The sequence below is a fragment of the Desmodus rotundus genome, chromosome 6 (genome assembly GCF_022682495.2).
Source record: "Desmodus rotundus isolate HL8 chromosome 6, HLdesRot8A.1, whole genome shotgun sequence".
Classification (NCBI taxonomy): Eukaryota; Metazoa; Chordata; class Mammalia; order Chiroptera; family Phyllostomidae; genus Desmodus; species Desmodus rotundus.
Genome location: NC_071392.1, coordinates 93,717,147 through 93,739,171, shown reverse-complemented (window position 1 = coordinate 93,739,171; position 22,025 = coordinate 93,717,147). Strand labels below are relative to the sequence as shown.

At 63.9% G+C, this 22,025-nt stretch overlaps 3 protein-coding genes across 11 annotated transcripts; 1 reads left to right on the top strand and 2 right to left on the bottom strand.

The window, feature by feature from the left end:
* Positions 1-27: 27 nt before the first annotated feature.
* On the bottom strand, positions 28-5,627 carry RGS19 (regulator of G protein signaling 19). 8 transcript variants are annotated; one of them, XM_053927153.2, is made up of 6 exons: positions 5,511-5,627; positions 3,094-3,314; positions 2,362-2,458; positions 2,062-2,183; positions 995-1,069; positions 28-919 (listed from the first exon to the last, which is right to left on the bottom strand). In XM_053927153.2, the coding sequence occupies exons 3-6, from the start codon at positions 2,389-2,391 to the stop codon at positions 493-495; spliced, it is 654 nt and encodes a 217-aa protein (XP_053783128.1). In that variant the 5' UTR covers positions 2,392-2,458; positions 3,094-3,314; positions 5,511-5,627; the 3' UTR covers positions 28-492. The 8 variants fall into 8 exon arrangements, with proteins under 8 accessions (XP_053783128.1, XP_045050864.1, XP_045050865.1 ...); XM_045194929.3 differs by lacking the exon at positions 5,511-5,627 and adding an exon at positions 4,945-5,477; XM_045194930.3 differs by lacking the exon at positions 5,511-5,627 and adding an exon at positions 4,138-4,930.
* A 2,457-nt stretch (positions 5,628-8,084) lies between these two features.
* Positions 8,085-10,529, bottom strand: LKAAEAR1 (LKAAEAR motif containing 1). The gene is made up of 3 exons (XM_053926858.2): positions 9,444-10,529; positions 9,117-9,239; positions 8,085-9,033 (listed from the first exon to the last, which is right to left on the bottom strand). Exons 1-3 carry the CDS (start codon positions 9,849-9,851, stop codon positions 8,941-8,943), a joined length of 624 nt encoding a protein of 207 aa, XP_053782833.1. The 5' UTR covers positions 9,852-10,529; the 3' UTR covers positions 8,085-8,940.
* Positions 10,530-13,106: 2,577 nt separating this feature from the next.
* Positions 13,107-18,405, top strand: OPRL1 (opioid related nociceptin receptor 1). 2 transcript variants are annotated; one of them, XM_024559554.3, is made up of 4 exons: positions 13,107-13,163; positions 13,755-14,010; positions 16,851-17,206; positions 17,290-18,405. In XM_024559554.3, the coding sequence occupies exons 2-4, from the start codon at positions 13,787-13,789 to the stop codon at positions 17,811-17,813; spliced, it is 1,104 nt and encodes a 367-aa protein (XP_024415322.1). In that variant the 5' UTR covers positions 13,107-13,163; positions 13,755-13,786; the 3' UTR covers positions 17,814-18,405. The 2 variants fall into 2 exon arrangements, with proteins under 2 accessions (XP_024415322.1, XP_024415324.1); XM_024559556.4 differs by lacking the exon at positions 13,107-13,163 and having other exon boundaries at positions 13,831-14,041.
* The last annotated feature ends 3,620 nt before the right edge of the window (positions 18,406-22,025 follow it).

The following is a 22,025-nucleotide window of genomic DNA, read 5'->3' as shown; positions in this document are numbered from 1 at the left end:
GGGAGGGGATGTGGAGAGGAACAGGAAGCCTTCTTTGGATAAAACACAGTGAGGACGTGTTTCCAGGTTTACAGTTAACGAACTGGTAACAGAGAGGCTGGGTCCCATCCCCGGAAGTGGGCGCAGAGGCTCTGCGTCTGGTTCCGGGTGTTGCAGCTCAAGGTGGAGGGTCTCGTCCCACCACCGCGACAGTGCAGGGGCCCTGTTTTTCACCAAAGGTGTCTTTCACAGCCCCCAGCTGCCTGGGGGGGCGGGTGGGGGTCCAAGCTGTCTCCCACGGGGTCCTTCTCTCACCAGGTAGGAGCCCTCGCGGGCCAGCACACCTGTCTGTGAGCAGGCCCTCAGGGCACGGGGTCCCCGGTGGGGAGGGCCCCTGGCCTCCCCTGCTCCTGCTGCTCACGTCTGGGCCCCCAGGGTGCCGGCCAGGTGTGCCTGCCAGCAGCTGCCGCACACAGGGAAGGTGTACTGAGCCTCTGCCCAGAGAGGAGCGGCCTAGGCCTCCTCAGGGGCGGCCTGGGAGCTGGCCTGGAGCAGCAGGGCACGGTAGGCAGGGGAGCTGAGGAAGCGGGGGTAGGAGTCCCGGTGCATGAGTGTGTAGACCTGCAGCTGTGCGTCGTCGAAGGTGTGTGCAGATGGCTCCCTCATCCTCCTGTTGATGCCCTCCCGGACGCGGGAGTCCAGGCTCACCTCCCTGGGGGACAGGATGGACACGTAGTCCTCGTAGATGAGCCGTGCCTTCTCGTCTACCACATGCTGGTCGGCCTCAGCCTTGAGCTCCTCACAGGCCAGCCAGAAGAGCATGTTTTCCTCGCTGTACTCGGTGCGCAGGAAGGCCCGGAAGGTGCTGCGCCCCGCGGGGCTGTGCATCAGCTTGTCAAAGGACTGCGCCCAGCTCTGCACCTCCTCGAGGCTTGGTGCACTGCCGGGGAACCACCAGCAGGTCAGGCACATGCCCCAGACCCCCAGCCCGCAGCCCTACCCGGCCCAGACTTACCAGGCTTCACAGCTGGGGAGGGACTGCAGCTTGCTGTCCCCGGGGGCCCGCCACGAGCGCCGCTGCCCTTTGCTCCTAATGGCAGACACACAGGCCCCCGTGTGAGCACGGGACGCTCAGCACAGGTGTAGACGCGAGGCCCGGGGTCTCCCATGTGGCAGCCCAGCTCTGGGTCCTGCTCCTTCCTTTCCTCTGCCCCAGCCTCGGGGCCAAGGCCGCTTCAGCTGCCTTGACCAAGGACTCTGCTGTTCTCTTGCCTTTGGTACCTTCGTGGGCTGCTGGTGTAGCCCCACCTGACCTCAACCCCTCTCCCAGCAGTCCCACTGTTGGAGTGGGAAAGCCCCCAGCCCCAGAGGCCCGTCTTCCCTCTGGCCTGTGTCAGGTGGGCTCCGAACCCGTACCTGCAAACACACCTCTCTCCAAGGCTGTGCAGATGGCCGATAGACCCCTCACACCCCCCTGTCCACACAGCCAGCCCGAGCACAGACCCTCCTTTGGCCTCCCAAGCCGCTACTCAGCTCCTCACACTGTCTCACCCCCAGGCCACCCCTCTCCTATCTCAGATCTGGGCTCAGGCCTCGGTTGCTCACGGGTCACCTGGTGCCCCTGTGGGTCCCCACAGCTCTGTCCAGACCTCCAAAAGGCACACAAACTCCCAACAGCTTCCTAGATACCAGAAAACCCTGGGACCACCTGCAGGCCCCATGCCTGCTCCAGCATGCTGCACTGGAGGCTTGTCCCCAGTGTCCCCGGGCAGGTCTCTGTTCTGCACCCCTCCACCTGACAGTAGGATCCCGAGGGCCGGTAGTACGTGGTGTCAGCAAGCCTGTGCTGGGTGAAGGGACGGAGGAGCGTGCAGGGCTGGCTAGCACCACACTGCAGGCAGAACACCAAACCCGGGCCCGGGCCCAGCCACCAGAGCTCCACAGTCCCTGGACAATGCTGGGGGTGGCAGGGGCATCCTGCTCGCAGGAGACACCCCGGAGGCCACCTGAGGGTCAGGGTGCAGGATGCTGGGCCCAGGCCTGCTCAGCTGCTCCTCCCCTCCCCTCCCCACCTGCACGTACCAGGAGCAGCTGCAGCAGCAGCACCAGCACAAGCAGCAGGGGCTGCGGCTGGGGGCAGCCGGCGGTGCCGCGTCATGACTGGACATGGAGGGCGGCTGGTCCGCCTCCTCTGGCCCTGTGTACTGGGAGGAGACGGGTACTTCAGCCACCGGCTGTACTGCGGGCCCACCCGCCTCCCCCCACGGGCTGCCCACTGGTGGCTGTGCTCCTACAGGCAGCACTCTCCCGGTCTCCCAGGTGTTGGAGGGGCCCTCAGCTCCTGGTTGCCGCCGGAGGCAGAGATGGGGGTGGGAGGCGCACCTGTTTGTCAGCCTCATGCGCGGTGGGCATGGGTGGGTGGAGGCAGTCGCTGGGGCTCCGTGGTGCCGGCTCTGGACCCTCACCGCAGCCTGGGAGTCTGAGGAGAGAGGCCCAGTTTCTCAGAGGACCCAAGCCCCCAGCCCCTGGACACCCCCCCCAGGGGTCCTGAATGTGCCCACTGCCTTGCCTGCAGCTGCACCACAGCCTACACCAGGGCCGCCAAGGGTGCATGGACAGTGAGGAGGGGTCTGGGACAAGAAATCCACAGGAGGTTCTGGGACACCCCCATCCACTCAGTCCCTGGGAAGCCGGAAGCCTGGGTTCCTCTTTCTTGGTTTCCGGCTCCTGGCCCCTCCCAGGGGGCCTGGAGGCCCCAAGTGTTTGTGGCTATCCGTTTGGAGCATAGGGGTGGCGGTCACACATTCAGAACCCCCACCCCAGCTCCCTCTGTGCTGGGTTTTCTGCAGGTTGCAGGGGACAGTGTGCGGCTGGTCGCTGCCACCAGGAGTCCAGATCTGCCCGTGGGCCCCAGAGCATCTGTACCCGTTCGCTGGGTGGGGGACTATGCCTGAAGCGTGGAGGGTTTGGGTGGGAAAAGCAGGACCTCCTGAGGGTGCCTGACGTGGGGCTCACGGGGGAGGTGAGCCTTGAGCCTCCCAAGGACCCACGTGCCCCGCCCCCCCAGCCCTAGACGAGGTCCCTGGGAGCCCCTTCCCCCAGCTGGCCACTTACCGCCCCGTTTCCCGCCCTCCCTTCCCCCACCAGGCTGCGGAAACCGCTGCCTTGCCACAGGGCAGGCACGCCACGCCAGTTGGGGGAAGCGGGGGCAGCAGTAGGCGGGGGAGTCCTGCTCCCCGGTAGAGAACTGCGGGATGCCCGGGGAGGCGCGGGATGCGTCCTTATCAGCGTCTCCGCCGCACCTTCACGTTCCGCACTGGAGGCTTGTGGGGGCGCTGGAGGAGCGAGTCGAGTGAGCAGTATGCCCGCCACGCCCCCCATGTGCCCCCTGCCAGCCTCACCACAGATCCCGAGTCCGAGTGGGGACCGCGGCGGTGCAGGGCAAGCAATGAGCGCCCTGGAGGCGGTTTGACCACCTCCTCACCACCGCCCTTGCCTGCGCCCACCCCGTCCCAGCGGAGGGCTCACAGGGCCCAGGGAGGCCCCTGCACAGCTGCCACGCACACCTCCCTGGGCCCCTACCGCCCCTCTCAGACGACAGGAAGCTCGCGGCCTGGTTTCGCTTTATTTTCTTGTCCCTGAGCCGGGGGCCTCTTAATCCATTTTGGTCCACGCTGGCCTGGGGGTCTCCAAGGAAGTGAGGATGGATGTCAGACGGTGCAGCTGGGGCCCCCCTGCTGTGGCTGGCCAAGTCCCGGTGGAGGTGACAGAACCAGAGCTATTCACACTTAGGGCTCCCTGGCCGCCAGGGCCTGGATGCTCAGGGGCCTCTGCCCTGACACGAATGTGGGGGCAAGGCGCAGGGTTCCCTGAGACCCCAGCCCTTTACCACCTTGAAATCACGGAGGGGAACCCCAAACTTGGTCCCATGGTTTCTGTCAGGCAGATGGGGAAGCAGCAGCCCCACAGCCTTCCCTCAGGGGTCAAGTTTCTAGGGAAAGGAAGGGGTGTGGCAACCTCTGAGGTCTAGTAGCTGTGCCCTAGACTGTCGTGACTTCCCCAGGCAGAGCCGCTCTTCCTCCTCTGCGCCCCCCACTGTGAGAGGGGGCAGGGGCCCAGTCCTGCCCCCCACCCCCAGCACCTGAAGACTGTACCCACCTTGGCTGCCATCTCCAACTCCCCTCTGCAGTGGAGGGTCCTGTCTGAGGGCGCAGGGCCCTGATGCTGGGGTCCAGAGGTTTGGGGAAAGGGGACTAGTCCCCAATGTCCAGGTTGCAGGCCCTGGATCTGGTCACCTACCCCTGGACCTGGCTGGCGCACCCTTTTCAGGCTGGCTGGGGCCACCTGTGCCCCCATGGCAACGGCTGCTTCTCTGGGGCAGCTACAGGGTGTGAACTGGGGTTCCTACCCCTCATCCCTGAGTTTGGAGGGGCCTCCTTCCTCTTCCTGGGCCCCACGCTTGGCCAACCCCCTAGTCTGGGATGAAAGAGGCTGGACAGGCAGAAAGTCCAGCCTCTGGGGACTCAGGCTCCCTCGGGAGCGGCTGCTGCTCTGCTCCACAGAAGGAAAAAGAACGTCTCCAACCCTGCCCGGTCCAAAAAAAGAATGAGAACGTGTGGCAATCCCAGGGAAAAAATGCCGGGACCTTTGGGCGGGGGGTCAGCAGAGGGGCTGTTCCCTCCTGACCCTGCTGAGTACCTTTCCTGTTTGTGGTCCCCGACCCCCATTTGGCTGTTGGTTGAGCCCCAGCCTGGCTCCTCCAAGGCAGGCCAGTTCTCCTAACCTCGGCGCCCTCGCCCCCAGCTCACCTTTGCAATGATGGGGGTCAGGGGCTCATTTCTGGCTCCCTCTTTCTGCTGCTAGGTTCTGCCTGGAGGAGCTTGCCTCCTTTTGCAGGGACCCTTTCCTCCAGTCTCTAACACCCCCACCACTACCTCAAGCAACTCGCCGTGGCGCCCCACTCACCAGCGACCCAAAGGAGAGGTGGGGGCGGGAGGGGCCAGGTTCGGTGGGGGCCCCACCCTGGTTGCCGAAGGGGCGTGCACTGCAGCAGCTGGGACTCCAGTCGGACAGCAGGAGGCTCTCCCACGGCTTGGGAGGCCAGCGCCTGCCCGATCGGCGGGGGGCGGGGGTGAGGGTCGCAGCGCCTCCCCTACGACTAGCGCGGCTGAGAGGCTGCCGCATCCAACAGAGCGCAGCGGACCGAGTGTCCCGCTTCGGCCCCTCCCCACCGGGCTGAGGGGGGCGGGAGACGCGGAAACCTGAGTTCTTCCGGCCCCCCCTTTGAGCAATCACTTCCCCAGGCCCTGAGCTGCAGAAAAGGGGAACCCGGTTGCAGCGCCCCTTCCCCCACGCGCGGGGGAGGGCAGGCTCCAGTCCCGCGGCGGCCCAGGGTCCACGTGGACCCCACGGCGGGAGTTCTTGGGGTGCGGATCCCGGAGCCTGCTCACGAGGCTCCCGCCCCGCACCTCCCCAGGTCGGGAGCGGCAGGACCGCGGTCCTCGGCGCTGCGTGCGCGCGAGCGCACTCACCGGCCGCGTCCCCGCCCGAGCTGCTCGCGCCGCGCGCGGGGCCCCGCGCTCCGAGGTCCGGATCGTCGCGGCCGGGGCGCAGGGTGGTGTGCGCAGGCGCCTGAGCCGCACTTCCCCAAAGCGCGGGGCAGGGACTTCCTCGCGCGGCGAGGCGCCCGTCCCGCCCCGCCCGGCGCGCCCCGCCCAGCGCTCCGCTGGCTCTGCGCCCCACCCGCCCGTTCCCCACCACCCCACCCTCCCTGTCCCGCCGGGCGCCTCGGTCCCCACCGTCGCTTAGGCCGGCCGCAGTAGGCGAGGTGCTACTACTGGGGCCTCTGGCCCCAGGGCGGCCTCAGCGAGCTCTGGGGCAGCTGGGTGTGTGGCCGCGCCCCCCCAGGCAGTGCCCAGCCCCGGCCGTTCTGTCTTTGCCATTCATGTGGCGGTCCAGTGTGGGGCTCAAGAGCCCTCGAGACTCCGGCGTCCCCGTGTGCTACTTGCCACTCTAGAATAAGGAGAGGCCCCAGGAGAGGACTGCCCCGGGGTTGCTGTGCCCGGCGTCTCCAAGGCCGGGTGCCCTCGCCTTTCCACCCGGGTTAGGAGTGCACCGTCTCCGTGCTGTGGGGGGCTCACCAAAGGAGGGGCAGGGGTCCGGGGCTGTGGCGCGGTGGATGCTGGGGGTGTGGGTTCTTGCATCTGAAGTCACCAAATGTCCCTATCCGTGGGTCCTGGCTGAGTCCCTTGTGATCCCTTCTGTTGCTCCAAGGGGTCTTAGTTTAAAGCCACACCCTCCCCTTTGCCACAGGTGTCCTGCCCTTACTCTCGGGCTGGCTCGCCTCCTATTTCATGACCTGGTACAGCTGTCAGTTTGGTTCCTTCTCCAGCCGGCTTTTGGACAGTGTCACGGTGGCCCTGACCATGGTCTGGAGGTGGCCTGGTCTCTCAGACCATGGACACCTCCCATCCCCCATGCAGGGGCTCAGCCCTGTCGGCTCCGGATGCTGGTTCCTGCTCACAAAATGACGCCCAGTGGCACAGGTCACCCTGTGTGCACACGTCCCCAGAACTCCATGAAACGCGAAGGGCAGTGGACATTCCACATGCACTCTTCATTTAGTCAGCAAGTGTCTGGGTGTCCCCTGCGTGCCAGGCAGTGGGGCCTTGCAGTGAGCCAGGCAGACCAGCCCTAGAGCGGACCAGCAGCAGACTGCAGGCTGGGGGAGAGGTGAGGAGAGTGGGTGTGCAGGGCTGTGCCGGCCTGGGAGGGGGACGCCGTGCTGGAGAAGACGGAAGGGCAAGAGCAGAGGTGACAGGGCCCTGGAGCTGGAGTACCTCTTGATGCCATGGGCCCAGGGGGACAGGGTGGAGGCTGGATGCCTGTCCAGAGAGGAGGTGGCTGCTTTCTCTTTAGCCCCGGTAACAGTCCTCAGAGGTAGGTCCTACAAAGACGGGCCAGCACCTGACCCAGGTCACACAGACAGACTGGGTCCCTTGGTGTGGTGTCTCTATCCACCTCCTAAGAAACGTGGGGGGCAGCCCGCTATGGGTGGGGGTCTGCACACTTCTCCCTCCTCGGGCCACACCTTCATGTCTCCTGGCCACTTGGGCCTGTTGTCTCTTCCCCTTGCCTCTGCCCTTTGTGGTCTCTTGCTCCTCTCCTGGGGACTGTCTCTGTAGAGTGTCCCATGGGAGGATCCCAGGTGGGCTGGGCAGGAACTCACTCGAAGCCATGCAGCAGGTAGTGGTGGGACTTGAACCCAGGACCCTCTGTGCAGAGCATGAGCCTGCTGCCCCAGGGATGCAATTGAGCCCTTACCGGCTCCATCCCCTGAGCCTTGGCCCATGTGCTCTGCTCTCTCACAGCGGCAGCCACCTCTAGGCCCTGTCACCTCTCCTTGGTCTCCTCTGCAGAGCTGGGGTCCCCTCCCTGGCGTGGGGACCAAAGGGTGCTCCGTGTGCCAGCCATCTGTGGGGCCACCTTCTTGCTGGGCTTCGTGCCTCTGTCTTGTGCCTCTGTCCTCAGGGGACTGCCTCATGCACGTGACCCCTCCCTTATGGAGCAATCACTGCATGGGGGGCAGGGTGCCGAGGGAGACCCTTGAGACTCCATTTCAGAGATGGGAAGAAATGGAGGCTTGGAGAAGTGAGGAAATGAAATGCGCTTTTACTAAACAGATGAAGTCATCCCAGGCCCGTGGACACCTCCAGGAGGCAGAGCACTGGGTTCCAGGTTGCAGGGAGCTTGGCCAGTGCACGTCCAGGTAGTAGTGGCCACCACCTGTGGACAGAGACTGCCTCCCTGCATCTGTCTCTCTGCCCCTGGCCCAAGCCGCTGCCCCCCTTCCCCTGCCCGAGGACCTCCCTGCATCTCCCACCCGCCTGGAGCTGCCAGACCAACGTAGTTCTGGGCGTGGTCAAGGCCACAGGCAGCAATAGCCCAGAGAGCAGGCAGGGCCATCGCAGTTCGAGAAGGGCTGGCTGAGGGCTCCCTGCAGCTATCCCCATCCTGGGCTGGGTTGGGGGGTGGGGGGGGGGGGTGCAGTGACTGCCACTGAGCAGGATTCCTTGCCAGACCCCAGCTCTGATGTCAGGGGGGAAAGAATGTGCCGCTCCAGCCCGTTTTCCGGGCTTCTGCGCAGCCCACTCAGCAGGAACCTCTGGCTGCGGGGGGCGCTTGCTGGAGTCCCTGCAGCCCCCACTGCAGCCTGATGGTGAGGGCTGGCTGAGGTATGCCCCAGACTCGGCAAACAGCAAGAGTCTTCTCAAAGGTCTGTAGAGGCACTTGGAGGCTCTTCCGAATCCAGAAGCTTTGCAGGAAGTGGGTTTTTCCGAAGGGGGAAGGGGTAGTTTCCTTCCTCCTGGGAGCGTGGGGGGCGTCACTGGTAAGGGAAATGCAGTGGGGCAGAGGAGGCCCCCCAGAGGGGCGGCAGGGGCCTCCCTTCAGGAGCTGCCCCTTCCCCAGCCTCTCAGTTCTCTGGAGGACCCCGCAGCATGGCCGGGGACTGACTCTCTCCAAAGACCAGTCCCTTGGCCTGTGCTGTCCCTTCCCCTGTCCAGAACGCCACTTCCCTCTCTGAGCCTCTGAGGGGATGCCCTGCAGGCTGGGGTCCCTCTTGGGAGGCACTTTTTCCCTGAGGCTGTCCTGACTTCCGGGCTGTGGCAGTTGCTGAGCCAGGTTCTTCTCCTTACCCCTCTCCTGGCCCCTATGGACTCACAGGGCAGAGGCTGCCTGGTTGGGGCAGCCCCAGATTTGGGGGTTCATGGTGTCCCTGTCCCCTGTTAATCTGACACCCACCCACTTGCACCTTCCTGCTTTGGTGGAGGAGCCCCAGTCTGTGTCGCCTGGTGTCTGTGACTTCCGATGCAGGAGAGGCAGCGTCCTTACCCACCCTTCCCTCCAGAGGGACCCAGAACCTGAGCGTAAAGACCAACAGGCGCTTGAAGAGTGAGAACTTTATGGGGGAGGGTAGCGCAACAAGCGGTTGCAGTAACCGTGGAGATTGCCGCCAACGACTTTCTCCTCCAGGATGGTCTCCACGCGCCTCCGCTGCAGAGGAGAGGGGCTGGGGCCAGGTGTGCAGGGAGGCGGGCGGGACCCCCTTTCCGCCCCCTGCCCGGGCTTGCAGGCACCTCTTGGCGGTCCAGGGGGTCCGGGATGCGCGTAGGCTTCAGCTGCGGCGGCAGGAACAGCTCCAGCCGGATGGCGGCGCGCGCGGATTTCTGCTGCTGGATGAGCAGCGAGATCTCCTCGGCCTGTGGGTCTCCGGCATGGGGCGTGGAGGTCTTTCTGAGCCTACTAGACGTCTGCCTCGCCGCGCAGAGCACCCAGCCCCACCTGCCCCGCCCCCTCCCGTCGAGGCCCCAGCCGGTCCCCATCCCTTTTCTTCCGCAGGTCTCCCCTGCGGACTTGCTGCGCGCCCCGCCCCCCACCCCCAGCCTCCTGCACCCTGGGCTCACCCGCATGCGGGTGTAGCGCAGGCGCAAGGCGCGGAGTCGTCCACGGGCCTCCGCTGCCTTGAGGACGCCGAGCAGCCGGTCCTGGCGCGCCGCCGGCGGCTCGAGTGACTGTTTCCACCCCCGCGGGTCGGGCATGCGGTACCCCAGCTCTGCCGACTCGCGGGGAAGGATGGAGGGGGCCGCGCCCACGTCCTCAAGCAAGTCCCCGAAGAGCAGGTGGCGGCGGCACTGCGCGGGATGCATGGCCGCGAGCACCTCCTCCGTCAAGGCCCAGCCCGGCTTGGGGCGCTCCCTTGCAGGCGCTCCCTTGGCGCGCTTCTGAGGGGACCCTGCGCCCAGTGCCTCCTTACCGGCTCGCTCCCGCGGGGCTCTGTGTCCTGCCTCCTTTGGTGCGGGTGAGGGCTGCATCCTCGGCCTTGCCAAGGGAAGAGGGCATCCCCTCGCTGGTGCCCGAATGGTGTCCGTCAGGCACCTGCCCACCCCTCTGGTCTGGCTTGGCCTGTCCAGACGCCCCGCAGCCCGCTTAGGTCCTGCACCTCAAGCCACGGCCCCTTTGCTCCCTAGCGCGCCTCCCTGTCAGCCCTGTCCTCAGCCCCGCAGCTTGCTAGAACTTTCTGGGCCTCAGAGTGTCAGGAACGTCCCTTTCTGCCCAAGGGATGTCTCTGTGCCCACTGAAGAAATGCTGAGACCCCTGAGTCGACCTCAGGCCCCACGCAGGGATGGAGACCAGATGAGGCCACTCTTGGAGGTTGGTGGACCCGCCCCCACGACACTGGGACCCTCACTGTGACCCAGTTCCCTGTGTCTGTGGTCACCGGCCAGTCAGCAAGTCCCCACCCCACTGGACCCCCAGAGGCTCAGAGCCAACAGGGCAGCTGGCTTGCGGTGGGGGAGACCCCGTCCTCTGCATCTGTCCCCTGCTGGTCTAGAGGGAGGAAGAGCGAACAGAGCCCAGGGAGGAGGGGCCGAGGAGGGAGGGTCCCTCGGGGGTAAATGGAAACACCCGAGGGCCCGGGTCCAGCCCACAGCACTCCCAGGCCCTAGATCCCGGTTCAGGTCCTGCCCACCGCCCTCCCACGCCCGTCCCACACCCCGTACTTTCTGCCTTCTGGGGTCTGAGCCTCCCACAAAGCCCCTGCTGTGACCCGTTGACGCGGTTGCCCGGCAACCGGGAGCCCCGCCCCCCCAACTCGCGAGCGGCGTGGGCACAACACTGTCCCGGTGCGGTGCGCGGGACGCTGTCAGCCCAGGACGAGTAGCCCGCAGCGGCCCTAACTGGTGGAAGACCATGGAGGTGGCGACCGCCAGCTTTTCCAGCCCCCGTGCTCTTTCTTTCCTTTCTGGGAGCCCCAAACGCACTGTTCCGGGGCCTGTGCGCCCAGCTTCCTGGCAGGGGAGGTCTTTGGCGGCTGTGTTTGAACGCGCAGGGCGCAGCGTTGAGACCTTCGTGCCGCGGCCCTATCCCTCTGCAGGACCCGCCCCCCACAGCCGCGGGTGTTCATCCGGGAACCAGGGCAAGGTGGGGCCCCCTGGGCTCCCAAGAGACTGGACCCGGGGGTCTTGCTGAACCCTCTGGGTCCTGCGCTTTTGAAATCTGTTGTGTACTCGTTAATTCCTCGCTATTCGACAGCCAATCCACGTCTCAGCTTGTTCTGTAATTCACGTCTGCGGCTGCAGTCTGTTCCAGAACTTACTAACTCATGTGCTCATCCCGCACTTGAGCACTGTCCGGCCCACTGTACTGTCAGCTGACAATTTGCCCTCCGTGGTGGCTCCTGCAGTGCCTGCGTTCCTGCCGCCTTCTCTCGCTGATGCGCCTCCTGAGGGCAGTGTGGGCGCTGGGGCCCCGGGCGGTGCCTTTTTGGGAGTCCAGGGCCTGAGCCCCTGAGTGGGCACTGTCCTGGCTCTGGAGAGGGGTCTCAGCTGAGGCTCTGGCCTCTCTGTAGGGGTCTGTGGACTGTTCCAGTGGTTTTTGGAAGCTTACTCTGGCCTCCCGGTGTGTGGGTGACTACGAGTCTCTGCCCCCAAATTCCTGAACTGGTCCCGACCCCAGTTCCACGAGACTGTCCAGCTTCCAGCCGCCCCTGGGCCTTTGCACAAAGGCTCCCTGGGGCAGGAGGGACTGGGGTTGGCTGCCAGGGGCAGCAGCGGGGGGCCAGCCTCTGGGGTTCCTGAGGGCAGTGGGGCCAAGCTTCAAGCGCCTCCTGCAGATGGTGGTGTGTGTGTGGGCCCAGGGGCCAAGGCCCTTGATCTCTCTGCCTGCCTGTTCTCTCGTGTCTGCCCATGTGCCTCACGTGCGCTGCAGTGGGCCTGCATGTGGGTGGCACGTGTGTCTCTGCATCCCTGCAAATGAGCTCGTGTCTGTGTGTCTTGCCATGTGCCTCTTTGGGCACCTCTGTGTTTGCAGGCACGTGGGCCTGTCCGTCCCTGTGTGTCTCTGTAGACATGTCCCATGTACACACACGTGTCCCTGAGTCGGCTGCCACAAAGACGCAGAGAAAAGTCCTGGGGGACAGCTTTGGAGGCTGAGTCCTGGGGCATCTGCCTGCTCTGTCCTCTCCTGATTCGCAGGTATCCTAGCGACGCTGTGTCCGTCACCTAGCAACCAGGCCCCATCCTTGGAGACGGTGCTCAGAGCAGGGTCTGAGATGCGTGGGCAGAGGTGGGAAGAACGATCCCGTGGCTGCATGGGGGCCATCGACTCCACTGAGGGGCGCCCCCCATGGCATATGACCCCAGTGGAGGAAGGACCCCCTCCTTGGGGGCGGTCCTGCTGTGAGGGTGCTGAGGGCCCAGGCCAGGAAGGAATGATGCTCAGACGGTATTCTGGGGCCCCACTGTGGGACAGGCCTCCTTGGGGTGTCTCAAAGTGACAGGGACCTGGGTTCAAACCTGCGTCTGCCACTTTGACAGGTGGCCTCACACCCCTGAGCCCAAACACTCTGCACAAAGGGCGCACCCTGGGCCAGGTGTGATGCAGACGGATGAGCTCATGCTTGTGCCTGGTGTGGAGCCCAGCAGGTGTGTGGGCACACAGTAGGTGCACAGCAGAATCCAGGGATCCTGCCTGCTGACAACAAGACTCTGGCCCCTCCCCGCCAGCCAGGCAGGGGCACTGCCGTGTGCCGCCCCCTGCTGGCCTGCTGTGGCTCGGCACCCTCGGGGCCTCCCGCAGGGCTGGTCTGAGTCTGTCCAAGACCACCTCCACGGGTGAGAGGTGGCCCCGCGTCCGTGTCCCAGGCTGTGTTTGTGTGCACCTCCCCATTTCCCTGTCCCCTGTCCTTGTGTGAGTGCCTCTCCCTCCGTCCCCGTGGGTCCTTGTGTGTGTCTGTCCATATGTCTGAGTTCCTGCGTCTGCGTCCAAGCCAGTCTGCCTGGGCTCTGTGGGTCTCAGTCTGTCTGTCTGTCACTCGTTTCTCACCGCGTGCCCTGGTCCTTGTGTCTGCCCCACCCAGGGTGGGGCCTGGTGACCCCCCTTCCCTGCGGCCCCTCCTGCAGCCCACACGGCCCCTCCCCCTCTGGAGCTGCAGTCCGCGCCCCTCCCCCGCTCTGTGCGCCAGGCTGCTGCGTCTCGTCTGGCGTCTACTGAGGAGCAGCTGCCACTGCGCGCGGCCGCTGCAGCCCCATCCGGACCCGGTGCTGTCGCGGGCCAGGGGCTCCCAGCCTGCTTTGCTCCCGGGTTAGGGTCTCCACAGCCCCGGCTGCCCCGGAGCCACCCAGGTAAGGCCTGAGCCGCGGGGGTCAGGTGTTGGGGAGAGCTGCAGCCAGCCTGCCTCTCGCAGGGAGGGGCAGGAGGAGGCTGAGCTCGGCTGCCCGGTGCCCTGCATGCCAGGTATTTCTGGGCATGTCTCGGCCCCTTTTGTGCCTGTGTGTGCATGCAGGCAGGTCTGGGCATCTCTGTGTGTGCACATGCATGTGTCCCTGTGCCCGTGAGCACACGGGCAGCTGCGTGTGCTCCAGTGCCTGTGGGTGGACACATGCCCCAGCATGTGGCTGCATCCGCACATCCCATGTGGGGGTCTGTGTCCCTGTGTGTGCACACGAGCTCTGTGTGTGCCCCTGCATGCACACACATGCTCTGTGCATGCCCCCTGCATGTGCACACATGCTCTCTCTGTGTGCACATGTACTTGGCATGTGCCCCTTTCAGCGCTTCACGAATGTGTGCCTCCATGTGTCCCTGTGTGTACACATGTGCCTCTGGGACCGTGGGCGCCTGTGGGGTCCACATGCCCACGGGGCTGCGCACCAGCCTGGAGGCCTCGGCTGGGGGGGCTGGGTGCTATGGTCACGTGTCCTGTGCCCTCCCAGGTACCGAGTGGCTGCACACTCAGGCTGGCAGCATGGATTGCCTCTTCCCCACCCCGCCCTGGGGCATCTACGGCAGCGCCCTGCAGGACAACCTCTCCAGCCCCAACCATAGCCTGCTGCCTCCTGACCTGCTGCTCAATGTTAGCCACAGCGCCTTCCTGCCCCTCGGGCTCAAGGTCACCATCGTGGGGCTCTACCTGGCTGTGTGCGTCGGGGGGCTGCTGGGGAACTGCCTGGTCATGTATGTCATCCTCAGGTAAGCTGGGCCCTGGCGAAGCCCTTGATGGGTGAGTCCCATGCCGCTGCAGAGGGGAAACTGAGGCGGGGTTGTTCTGGGTGAGTTGGGCAGGTGGTCAGTTGTCCTGTCAGGAGGTGGGGTTCATCCTGAGGCCTTGATCCTCAGCTCCTCAGGGTGGGGGCACCAAACTGCGGGGAGAGAGAGGGGACGGAGTGTCACCCTGACTCCTGACCGAGCTATGGGCCAGGCTCCCAGCTGGGCCCTACGGTGACCCTGAGAGGGAGCTCCTGCCAGTCCAACCTCGGGCTCCTGTTCACAGCTGGCATTGGGCTGCAACATCTGTGGGACGGCCGGGCTGCGAGGTTCCCGCACACCAGAGGGACAGTATGAGGGATGGTGTGGGCAGAGAGTGTGGGGACAGTGTGGGGGGACACAGAGGGGACATGCAACACACACACACATGCATGCACAAATGCATGCCTCTGCGTGCACACACACACACAGGAACACAGGCCTGTCCAGGCGAGCACACATCAGTGAGCGTGCATGGTGCAGCGGGAATTTGTATGTGCACACAACACACACGTGTGCACACATGTTCAAAACACAAGCATGTAAATGCATACACCACGGTGCACATGCATGTATGTGTTGGTATACAGAAACACGTGCAAATGCACACATACCTGGGTGCACACACACGTGTACATGTAACCTAGCATGCACACATAACATGTGAGTGTCCGCACACATGTGCACGGTGTCACGTTGGTGTGTGTGGTGTGTGAGCTCAGACAAGGTGACAAGAGCAGGAGCTGCCCCTCCCCTGTGCTGGCCCCAGTCCCAAGCCGATCTCTTTTTTTAAAGGCCTTTCCCTTTTTAGGGTCACAGCGAAGTTGAGAGGGAAGCACAGAGATTCCTGCAGCCCCCCCCCCACGCCCCCACTCACGCCCTGCCTTCCCCATTGCTGATGGCCCCGCCAGATCGCACGGGTGGGGTTTACAATTAGTGAATTTATTCGGGCACATGGTACCCACCCCGGGCCCACGGTCCACATCAGGGTGGCTCTTGGTGCTGCACGTTCCAAGGGCTGGGCAAACTGGTAATGCCGTATGTCCGCCATCAAGGTGTCACCGGAGCAGTTCCACTAAAAACCCTCCGTGCGCCCCTGCTCCACCTGCCCCCACCCGAACCCCTGGCCAGCCCTGGCCTCTCCCTGGCTCCGTGCTTCAGCCTGGCCCAGAATGTCACAGAGCTGGAATCATAACGTGTGGCCTTTTCGGGTCGGCACCTGTCACTCAGTCCAGCGTGTTCAAGCTTCTCCACATCCTCTGGTGAGCTGATAGCTCATTTCTTTGTAGTGCCAAGTGGTATTTTATTGTCTGGATGGACCACAGTTTATCCATCCACCCACCGAAGGACATCTTAGTTGCTTCCAAGTTCGGCAGTTGTGAATAAAACTACTATAAATACCCAGGTGCAGGCTGGTCTGTGGGCGGAGCTGCCGACTCCTTCGTGAACAGCAAGGGGCGTGGTCGCTGGGTCACGTGAGCCTGCTTCCTTTTGTGAGAAACCACGGAACTGCCTTCCACAGCGGCTGCCCCACCTGCACCTCGCCTGCGCCTCACCTGCGCCCCACAGGTGGGGCCGAGCGTCCCCACGGCTCCCCATCCCCGGCACTGGGTGTCGTCTGTGCTCTGGGGTCTGGCGGGTGCAGTGGCGTTGCGTTTAGTTTGAGCGTCCTGGTGACTTGGGACGGATGCGTCTTCTCGTTCGCTCATTTGCCACCTGCGTGTCATCTTCAGGGAGGGTCTGCTCAGGTGTTCAGCCCATTCTCTACCCAGTCGTTTGTCTTAGTGGTGAGTGTTAGTTCTTGTGTTCTGGATAATGGTCCTGGACCATGTGTGTCTTTGGCCAGTTTTTTCTCTGTGCTGGTTTTCTCGTTTCCTTGACTCTCTGCTGTTCGCCAGCTCTGTGGCCTTGAGTGTCCTGCACAGAGTGGGACTCAAAACAGCACACTGGGAAACGCGAACATGATAAAACCCACGTGAGGAGCTGGGCTCAGCGGCCCGCCATCAGCATCGCTATGGCTGTTGGTACTGGGTCATAATTAAGGCTTCTGGGCTTGTCCTTCCTCTCCCTCAAAGAGGCAGAGCTAACCCTCACGGCACCTGTGCTCAACGCGGAACATTCTCATCTCTGGTGTTGCCGCTGCCAACACCATCACCCTCCATCACCATCATCATCATCACCATCATCAGCATCATCACCGTCATCACCATCACCCTCCACCGCGACTGTCACAGCTGGTCCTTCATTCCACAAGGACCAATGGAACGAGCGCCCACATCCCCCTGCCCTGTTCCTGGTGCTTGGATGCAATCAGACCTCATCAGCGCCCCCACCCCGTCCCTGGCACCATCTCCCGACTTGATGGCTGGACATCAGCATGGCCTGGGAGGCCTGTGATGTGTGCTCACCAACCTGCGGCCCTTGGGGGACCTGGCAGGTGTGGGGACAGCCTTTAATCCGCGAAGGGCTTTGGAGGAGACTTGGAGGGAGGAGGCCGGGCTCCTTCTGTCCCGGTTCCCAGCCCCTCGCTCTGCGCAGGGGCTGGCATGTGCTCGTCCCCGCCTCTCACCCCCTTCTCCAGAGCAGCCCCGTCGTGCGGCCAGGAGCCCTGTTGCGTGTGCCAGAGTACCTGAAGCTTGTTACAGGGTTTGTCCCCGGGCTCAGTGCCCTGGGGCCTGCCTTTTAGCAAAGGCCTCAGAGCGGGTGCCCCTCCTGGTGGCTTTGCTCCCAGCCCCAGCCAGTGGCCAAATGAAGCCGTCCTTGTCCCCTCCCTGTCCTCCCTGCAGACACACCAAGATGAAGACGGCTACCAACATCTACATCTTTAACCTGGCCCTGGCAGACACCTTGGTCCTGCTGACGCTGCCCTTCCAGGGCACTGATGTACTCTTGGGCTTCTGGCCGTTCGGGAATGCCCTGTGCAAGGTGGTCATCGCCATCGACTACTACAACATGTTCACCAGCACCTTCACACTGACCGCCATGAGCGTGGACCGGTACGTTGCCATCTGCCACCCCATCCGCGCCCTGGATGTCCGTACGTCCAGCAAGGCCCAGGCCGTCAACGTGGCCATCTGGGCCCTGGCCTCCATCGTCGGCATCCCTGTGGCCATCATGGGCTCGGCGCAGGTGGAGGATGAAGGTCAGTCGGGGGGCCGCTCCTCCCCGGGCCCCTGCTCCCTGGACCCCTCCCTGGCCCCCCTGACCCCGCCCCTCTGCCCGCAGAGATCGAGTGCCTGGTGGAGATCCCCGCCCCGCAGGACTACTGGGGCCCGCTGTTTGCTGTGTGCATCTTCCTCTTCTCCTTCATCATCCCCGTGCTCATCATCTCCGTGTGCTACAGCCTCATGATCCGGCGGCTGCGTGGCGTCCGCCTGCTCTCTGGTTCCCGAGAGAAGGACCGGAACCTGCGCCGCATCACGCGGCTGGTGCTGGTGGTGGTTGCTGTGTTCGTGGGCTGCTGGACGCCCGTCCAGGTCTTCGTGCTGGTCCAAGGGCTGGGAGTCCAGCCGGGCAGTGAGGCAGCGGTGGCCGTCCTGCGTTTCTGCACTGCCCTGGGCTACGTCAACAGCTGCCTGAACCCCATCCTCTACGCCTTCCTGGACGAGAACTTCAAGGCCTGCTTCCGCAAGTTCTGCTGCACGTCCGCCCTGCGCCGGGAGGGGCCGGTGTCTGACCGCGTGCGCAGCATCGCCAAGGATGTGGCCCTCGCCTGCAAGACGTCCGAGACCGTGCCGCGGCCCGCATGACTAGGCGTGGACCTGCCCATGGTGCCCGTCAGCCCACAGAGCCCGTCCACGCCCAACACGGAGCTCACCCAGGTCACCGCTCTCTAGGCTGACGCACACCCTGAGTCCTGAGCATTGCCAGCTGCTGGGGGCTTCCCTGGGGCCCAGAGGGCCTGGTGACATCATGGGACAGGTCAGAGCATGAAGGCTGCCCTGCACCCCGGTCACACCACAGCTGTCCTCCTGGAACTCACCAGCAAGCAAGCCTGCCAGAGCTCAGCCAACGCACCCGCGCGTCCCCGGATTCCACGGCCTCTCGCCTGCTGCGCCCTGCCTGCTCTGGGGGCACATACGTGGAGTGTGACGGTGTGTGTTCAGCCCTGTGCCCCCGTGCCATGTCATGCCTGTGAGGAACCTGTGCTGTGTCTTCAGGGACTCGCCCTGAGCTGGAGCTGCTGATCCGGACTTGCCCGAGCCACATGCTGGGGCGGCCTCATTGTCCCCTGACTTCCGCTTCCCTTCGGGGAGCCTCCCCGCCCAGCAGTTCCCTGAACTGTTGTGCCGCAGACGAGGCTATCCGAGTGCATGGAGCTGGCAGGGTCAGGAGCGGGGCTGTGGGACCCCTCAGGCTGGTCTGTCTGCTGTTTGCAAAGTGACCCGTGTGCCTGGTTCTGACTGCTTGGTGTTGGGGTCCTGCCCGGGGGTCCCGCCTAGGGGTCCCTGGGTGCTGCTGTGGCTTCTCCCTCACAGCGTCTCCTTTTCTTGAATTCAGAGGTCAGCAGCTGTGCTGCTGGCTGGACCCTGTGCCCTGTTTGGGTCTCAATGGCCTGGACAGGGTGGCCATGGGGACAGGTTTTGCTCCGCACCGGCAGACTCAGCTCCTGCTTCATTCCCAAGCCTCCTGGTGTCCATGGGGGAGGCCTGGGCTTCGGGTACCAATCCAGGTGGTTCCGGTGTCGGAGCTGGAGTGAGGCCTGGGGCTTGGCGGGCCCTGCTGAGCAGGGCTGTGATGCTGGCCTGGGCTGGGGGACACTGGTGGGCGGAGTCTCCCTGCTGCAGTCTCAGGGGAAGTGACCCCCCAGGACCACTGATGGGAGCTGCTGCTTGGCGACTTTGCAAACAGTCCTGCAGTACTGAGAAGACTCCACCTCCACCTGTGAGCCGAGCTGAGCTGCCGCCCTTGGCCAGTTGACCTTGCGCACCTGTGAGAAACAGGAAATGCTGACTCTGGCCGGCTCCTGCTTCTGGAGCCAGACGCTGTGGGGCTGGTCCTGGGGCAGCTGATGGGCCGGCGCCGCCAGGGCTGCAGCACTTTCCACGGAGACTGAGAGATGTGCAACCTTGTGCCCACGCACCTCCATGTATGTATGCGTGTGACAGCGTGACCCCGCATGCGGCCAGCCCAAGCCTGTCTCCCGGGCCCACAGCGACCCACGCCCAGCCACAGGCCCTCCCCTCAGTGTTTCTGGCTCCTGCTGGGCGGGCTGTCGGGTGCCTTCTCTGAGACGCTCGAGTGTGGGCCTCCCCTCTGCTCTGGCTCCTCGCCTGTCCCCCTCTGTCCTTAGCAGAGGCTCCCCCACGCCCCAGGCTCCAGCTTTGGTAAGGGGCGCGCCGACTAGTTTGTGCTGGGGGCTGTTACCTTCTATTCAGCACAAGTTCAGATAGTGCCTCCTCCCTACACAACACCCATGGCACCTCTCTCCTGTAGGGGGACGTCTCCGTGGACCCAGGGTGTGGGGTGCTCCCCCCACGTGCGTGTGGCTTCTGTGGGGCCCAGTTCTGCCCAGGCTGACCCTCCAGCAGGCGACCCTGGCAGAGGGCGAGGCCGACCTTGGGCCGAAGTGCTTGGTCACAGGCAGATGGGCCATGATGGTGTAGTTTGGGGGTTTTTAAAAAGGTTTTATTTATTTTTAGAGAGGAAGGGAGGGAGAAAGAGAGGGAAACATCCATGTGTAGTTGCCTCTCGAGCGCCCCCTACTGGGGAACCTGGCCCGTAACCCAGGCATGTGCCCTGACTGGGAGTCAAACCAGAGACCCTTTGGTTTTCAGGGCTGGGGCTCAACCCACTGAGCCACACCAGCCAGGGCCTGCGGTGTGGTTTTATACAAATTTTAATGACGGGCACTTTGCTGTTAAAACTTTGGCATCAGGAGAAAGTCTGGGAAGAATGGGCCACTTGGCAAAGGGTGCTCAGGAACTGGTGGGGTCGGGGCGGAGGGGGCTCCAGCATGGGCCCCTGGAGGCTGTGACCTCCCCTCCATCCCTTGCCACCCAGGCACCAACCAGCTGTCTGCACTGACCAGCTGGAGGTTTAAAAGTGGACACAGCCAGAGTGTGGGCTGGACTTAGAGACCTGCTTCCGATGAAGAGAATGCGGCTGCACCCCGTGGTTCACCCAGGGGCCTGCGTCCTGCCCACGATGCCCAAGCAGCCCTGCAGAATGTCTGCGAGTGGAGGAGCCACGGGCTGCAGCCCACCGCTCTGTGAGGGGCCCGGAGTGGAGCCTCGGCCCTCAAGAACCTCCCCGAAGCCACCCTCAGGTTCCTGAGCCACAGCCTGTAGCAGGCACCCCTCTGAGACTGGGGGCCAGGGGTGAGGGGGGTGGGGCTGGTCCAGAGGAAGTGAGTCTCACAGTGAAGTGGAGTTTCCCGGTTTCCCATGCATATGTTACCTCTACGCTGTAGTCTATTAAGCGTGCAATAGCGATGTCTAAAACAGCAACAATGTACACACCTTAGTTACAAACCCCAGGCTCTGCACAGTGCAGCCCAACGCTGACCCCCCTGGCCAGCCCTGAGCACTGCTGCAGTGGGACAAGGACCGGGGGAGGGGAGGGGACATTTGTGACCCCAGCCCAGGCCCCTCAGTGCCCTCCCTGAAGAGTAAGCAGGACACCCCCAAAGGCGGGCCCAGCGGTAGAGCCCCTGGCTTGGTGGTTTGGGAGCTCTGGAGAGTCAGGCACCAGTAGGTCCCCTCCCCCGAGGAGTTCTGATATTTGTCACCCTGGAGCCTGGTCTGTGCCGCCAGCCAACAGGGGTCACCACAGGCTTCTCAGGGGGTGGCCTCTGAGCTGTGCTTCTGGGGAGGGGGAGTCTGGGGCAAGGCAGCGAGGCTGGTGGGAGAGCTGGGAGTTTAGGTGAGCTGAGGCCTGAGGGCAGCCATGCTTCCGCCACCCACCCCGCATCACTGGGAGGGGATCGCACTGGGGCTCTCTCTGGGGGGCGGTTCAGAAGCTTTGGGCAGAGTGACACGTCATCCTGGCTGCTGGGTGGAAGGTGGACAGAGGCGTTGCGGCTGCAGTAGGTGGCCTTTGAGGACTGGAGCTAGCGTCACCTCAGCGTGGTGGGGATGGTCACCGGCAGGGGATGTGGGGTGTGACTTGGAGGGCAGTGATGGCAGCCAGCGTCCCTGAGGACAGAAGGCGGTGAGATTGTCGTTGGGAGGGGCAGCTGTGTGGTCAACCCTCAAAGTGGCAGAGGCACCCGTCCAGGGTCTCTTGAGGGTGGAGAGGAGCCAGAGCCTGAGGGCACCGCGGGGGTCAGGCTGGGAGGGGCTGACCACTGCCACCCCGGGGGGGGGGGTTCTGTGCTGGGCATGCGTGTGTGTGCGGTGTAGTGTGTGCAGGTGTACATGTGGGAGTGCTGTGTGCACGCCTGGGTCTGCGTGTGTACGTGTGTGCATGTGCTGGGCTGTCCCCCTGCCACTCTGGCCTCTTCTTTCAGGCTGTCCCTGGCCGCCAGATGGGGCCTCCTGCCGTCCAGGAGGGTCAGCACATTCTTCTCTTTAAACCCCTTAAAAACGACTCCTTTCAATATGAGGGAAAGGACGTGGTCTCGGTGGGGGTTGGCTCTGAGGCGGCCCCGTGGACCTGGGTGCCAGGCGGATAGCGACCGTGCTGGAGCCGGTGATGCCCATGCGACATCCGGTTCTCTCCGCCTGTGTGTGTGCTTGGGACTCTGCCCGGGTAAATCGCGAAAGGCTTTGACAAGTCAGAAGACATTAGCTGGGTGTCCTGCTGGCCCTCTCAGATTTTCTGTCTGTCATTATTTTTGAACTGTTTTAATGCTCTCTAATTGCAGAGAACTGATGGTAATGCAAACAATTCTTCACGGAAATGCAAATCCATTTAGTCCAGTGGAAAGCAACTGATGGTCGCTCTTTGGGTCTCAGCCAGTTTTGCATCTCCTGACCAGTCATTTCAGGACCTGATTGCCTGGATTGGCCTCGTGGTCC

Excerpts from the sequence above, each read along its gene's own strand:
- LKAAEAR1 (XM_053926858.2), bottom strand. The coding sequence starts at position 9,851 with ATGCAGCCCTCACCCGCACCAAAGGAGGCAGGACACAGAGCCCCGCGG. Across the intron at positions 9,240-9,443 it reads TGCGCTACACCCGCATGCGG|GCCGAGGAGATCTCGCTGCT; the intron begins GTGAGCCCAGGG and ends GGAGACCCACAG. Across the intron at positions 9,034-9,116 it reads ACCCCCTGGACCGCCAAGAG|CGGAGGCGCGTGGAGACCAT; the intron begins GTGCCTGCAAGC and ends TCTCCTCTGCAG.
- RGS19 (XM_045194928.3), bottom strand. The coding sequence starts at position 2,592 with ATGCACCCTTGGCGGCCCTGGTGTAGGCTGTGGTGCAGCTGCAG. Across the intron at positions 2,184-2,361 it reads CGCATGAGGCTGACAAACAG|TACACAGGGCCAGAGGAGGC; the intron begins GTGCGCCTCCCA and ends GTCTCCTCCCAG. Across the intron at positions 1,070-2,061 it reads TGCTGCTGCAGCTGCTCCTG|GAGCAAAGGGCAGCGGCGCT; the intron begins GTACGTGCAGGT and ends GTCTGCCATTAG.
- OPRL1 (XM_024559554.3), top strand. The coding sequence starts at position 13,787 with ATGGATTGCCTCTTCCCCACCCCGCCCTGGGGCATCTACGGCAGCGCC. Across the intron at positions 14,011-16,850 it reads GTCATGTATGTCATCCTCAG|ACACACCAAGATGAAGACGG; the intron begins GTAAGCTGGGCC and ends TCCTCCCTGCAG. Across the intron at positions 17,207-17,289 it reads GGCGCAGGTGGAGGATGAAG|AGATCGAGTGCCTGGTGGAG; the intron begins GTCAGTCGGGGG and ends CTCTGCCCGCAG.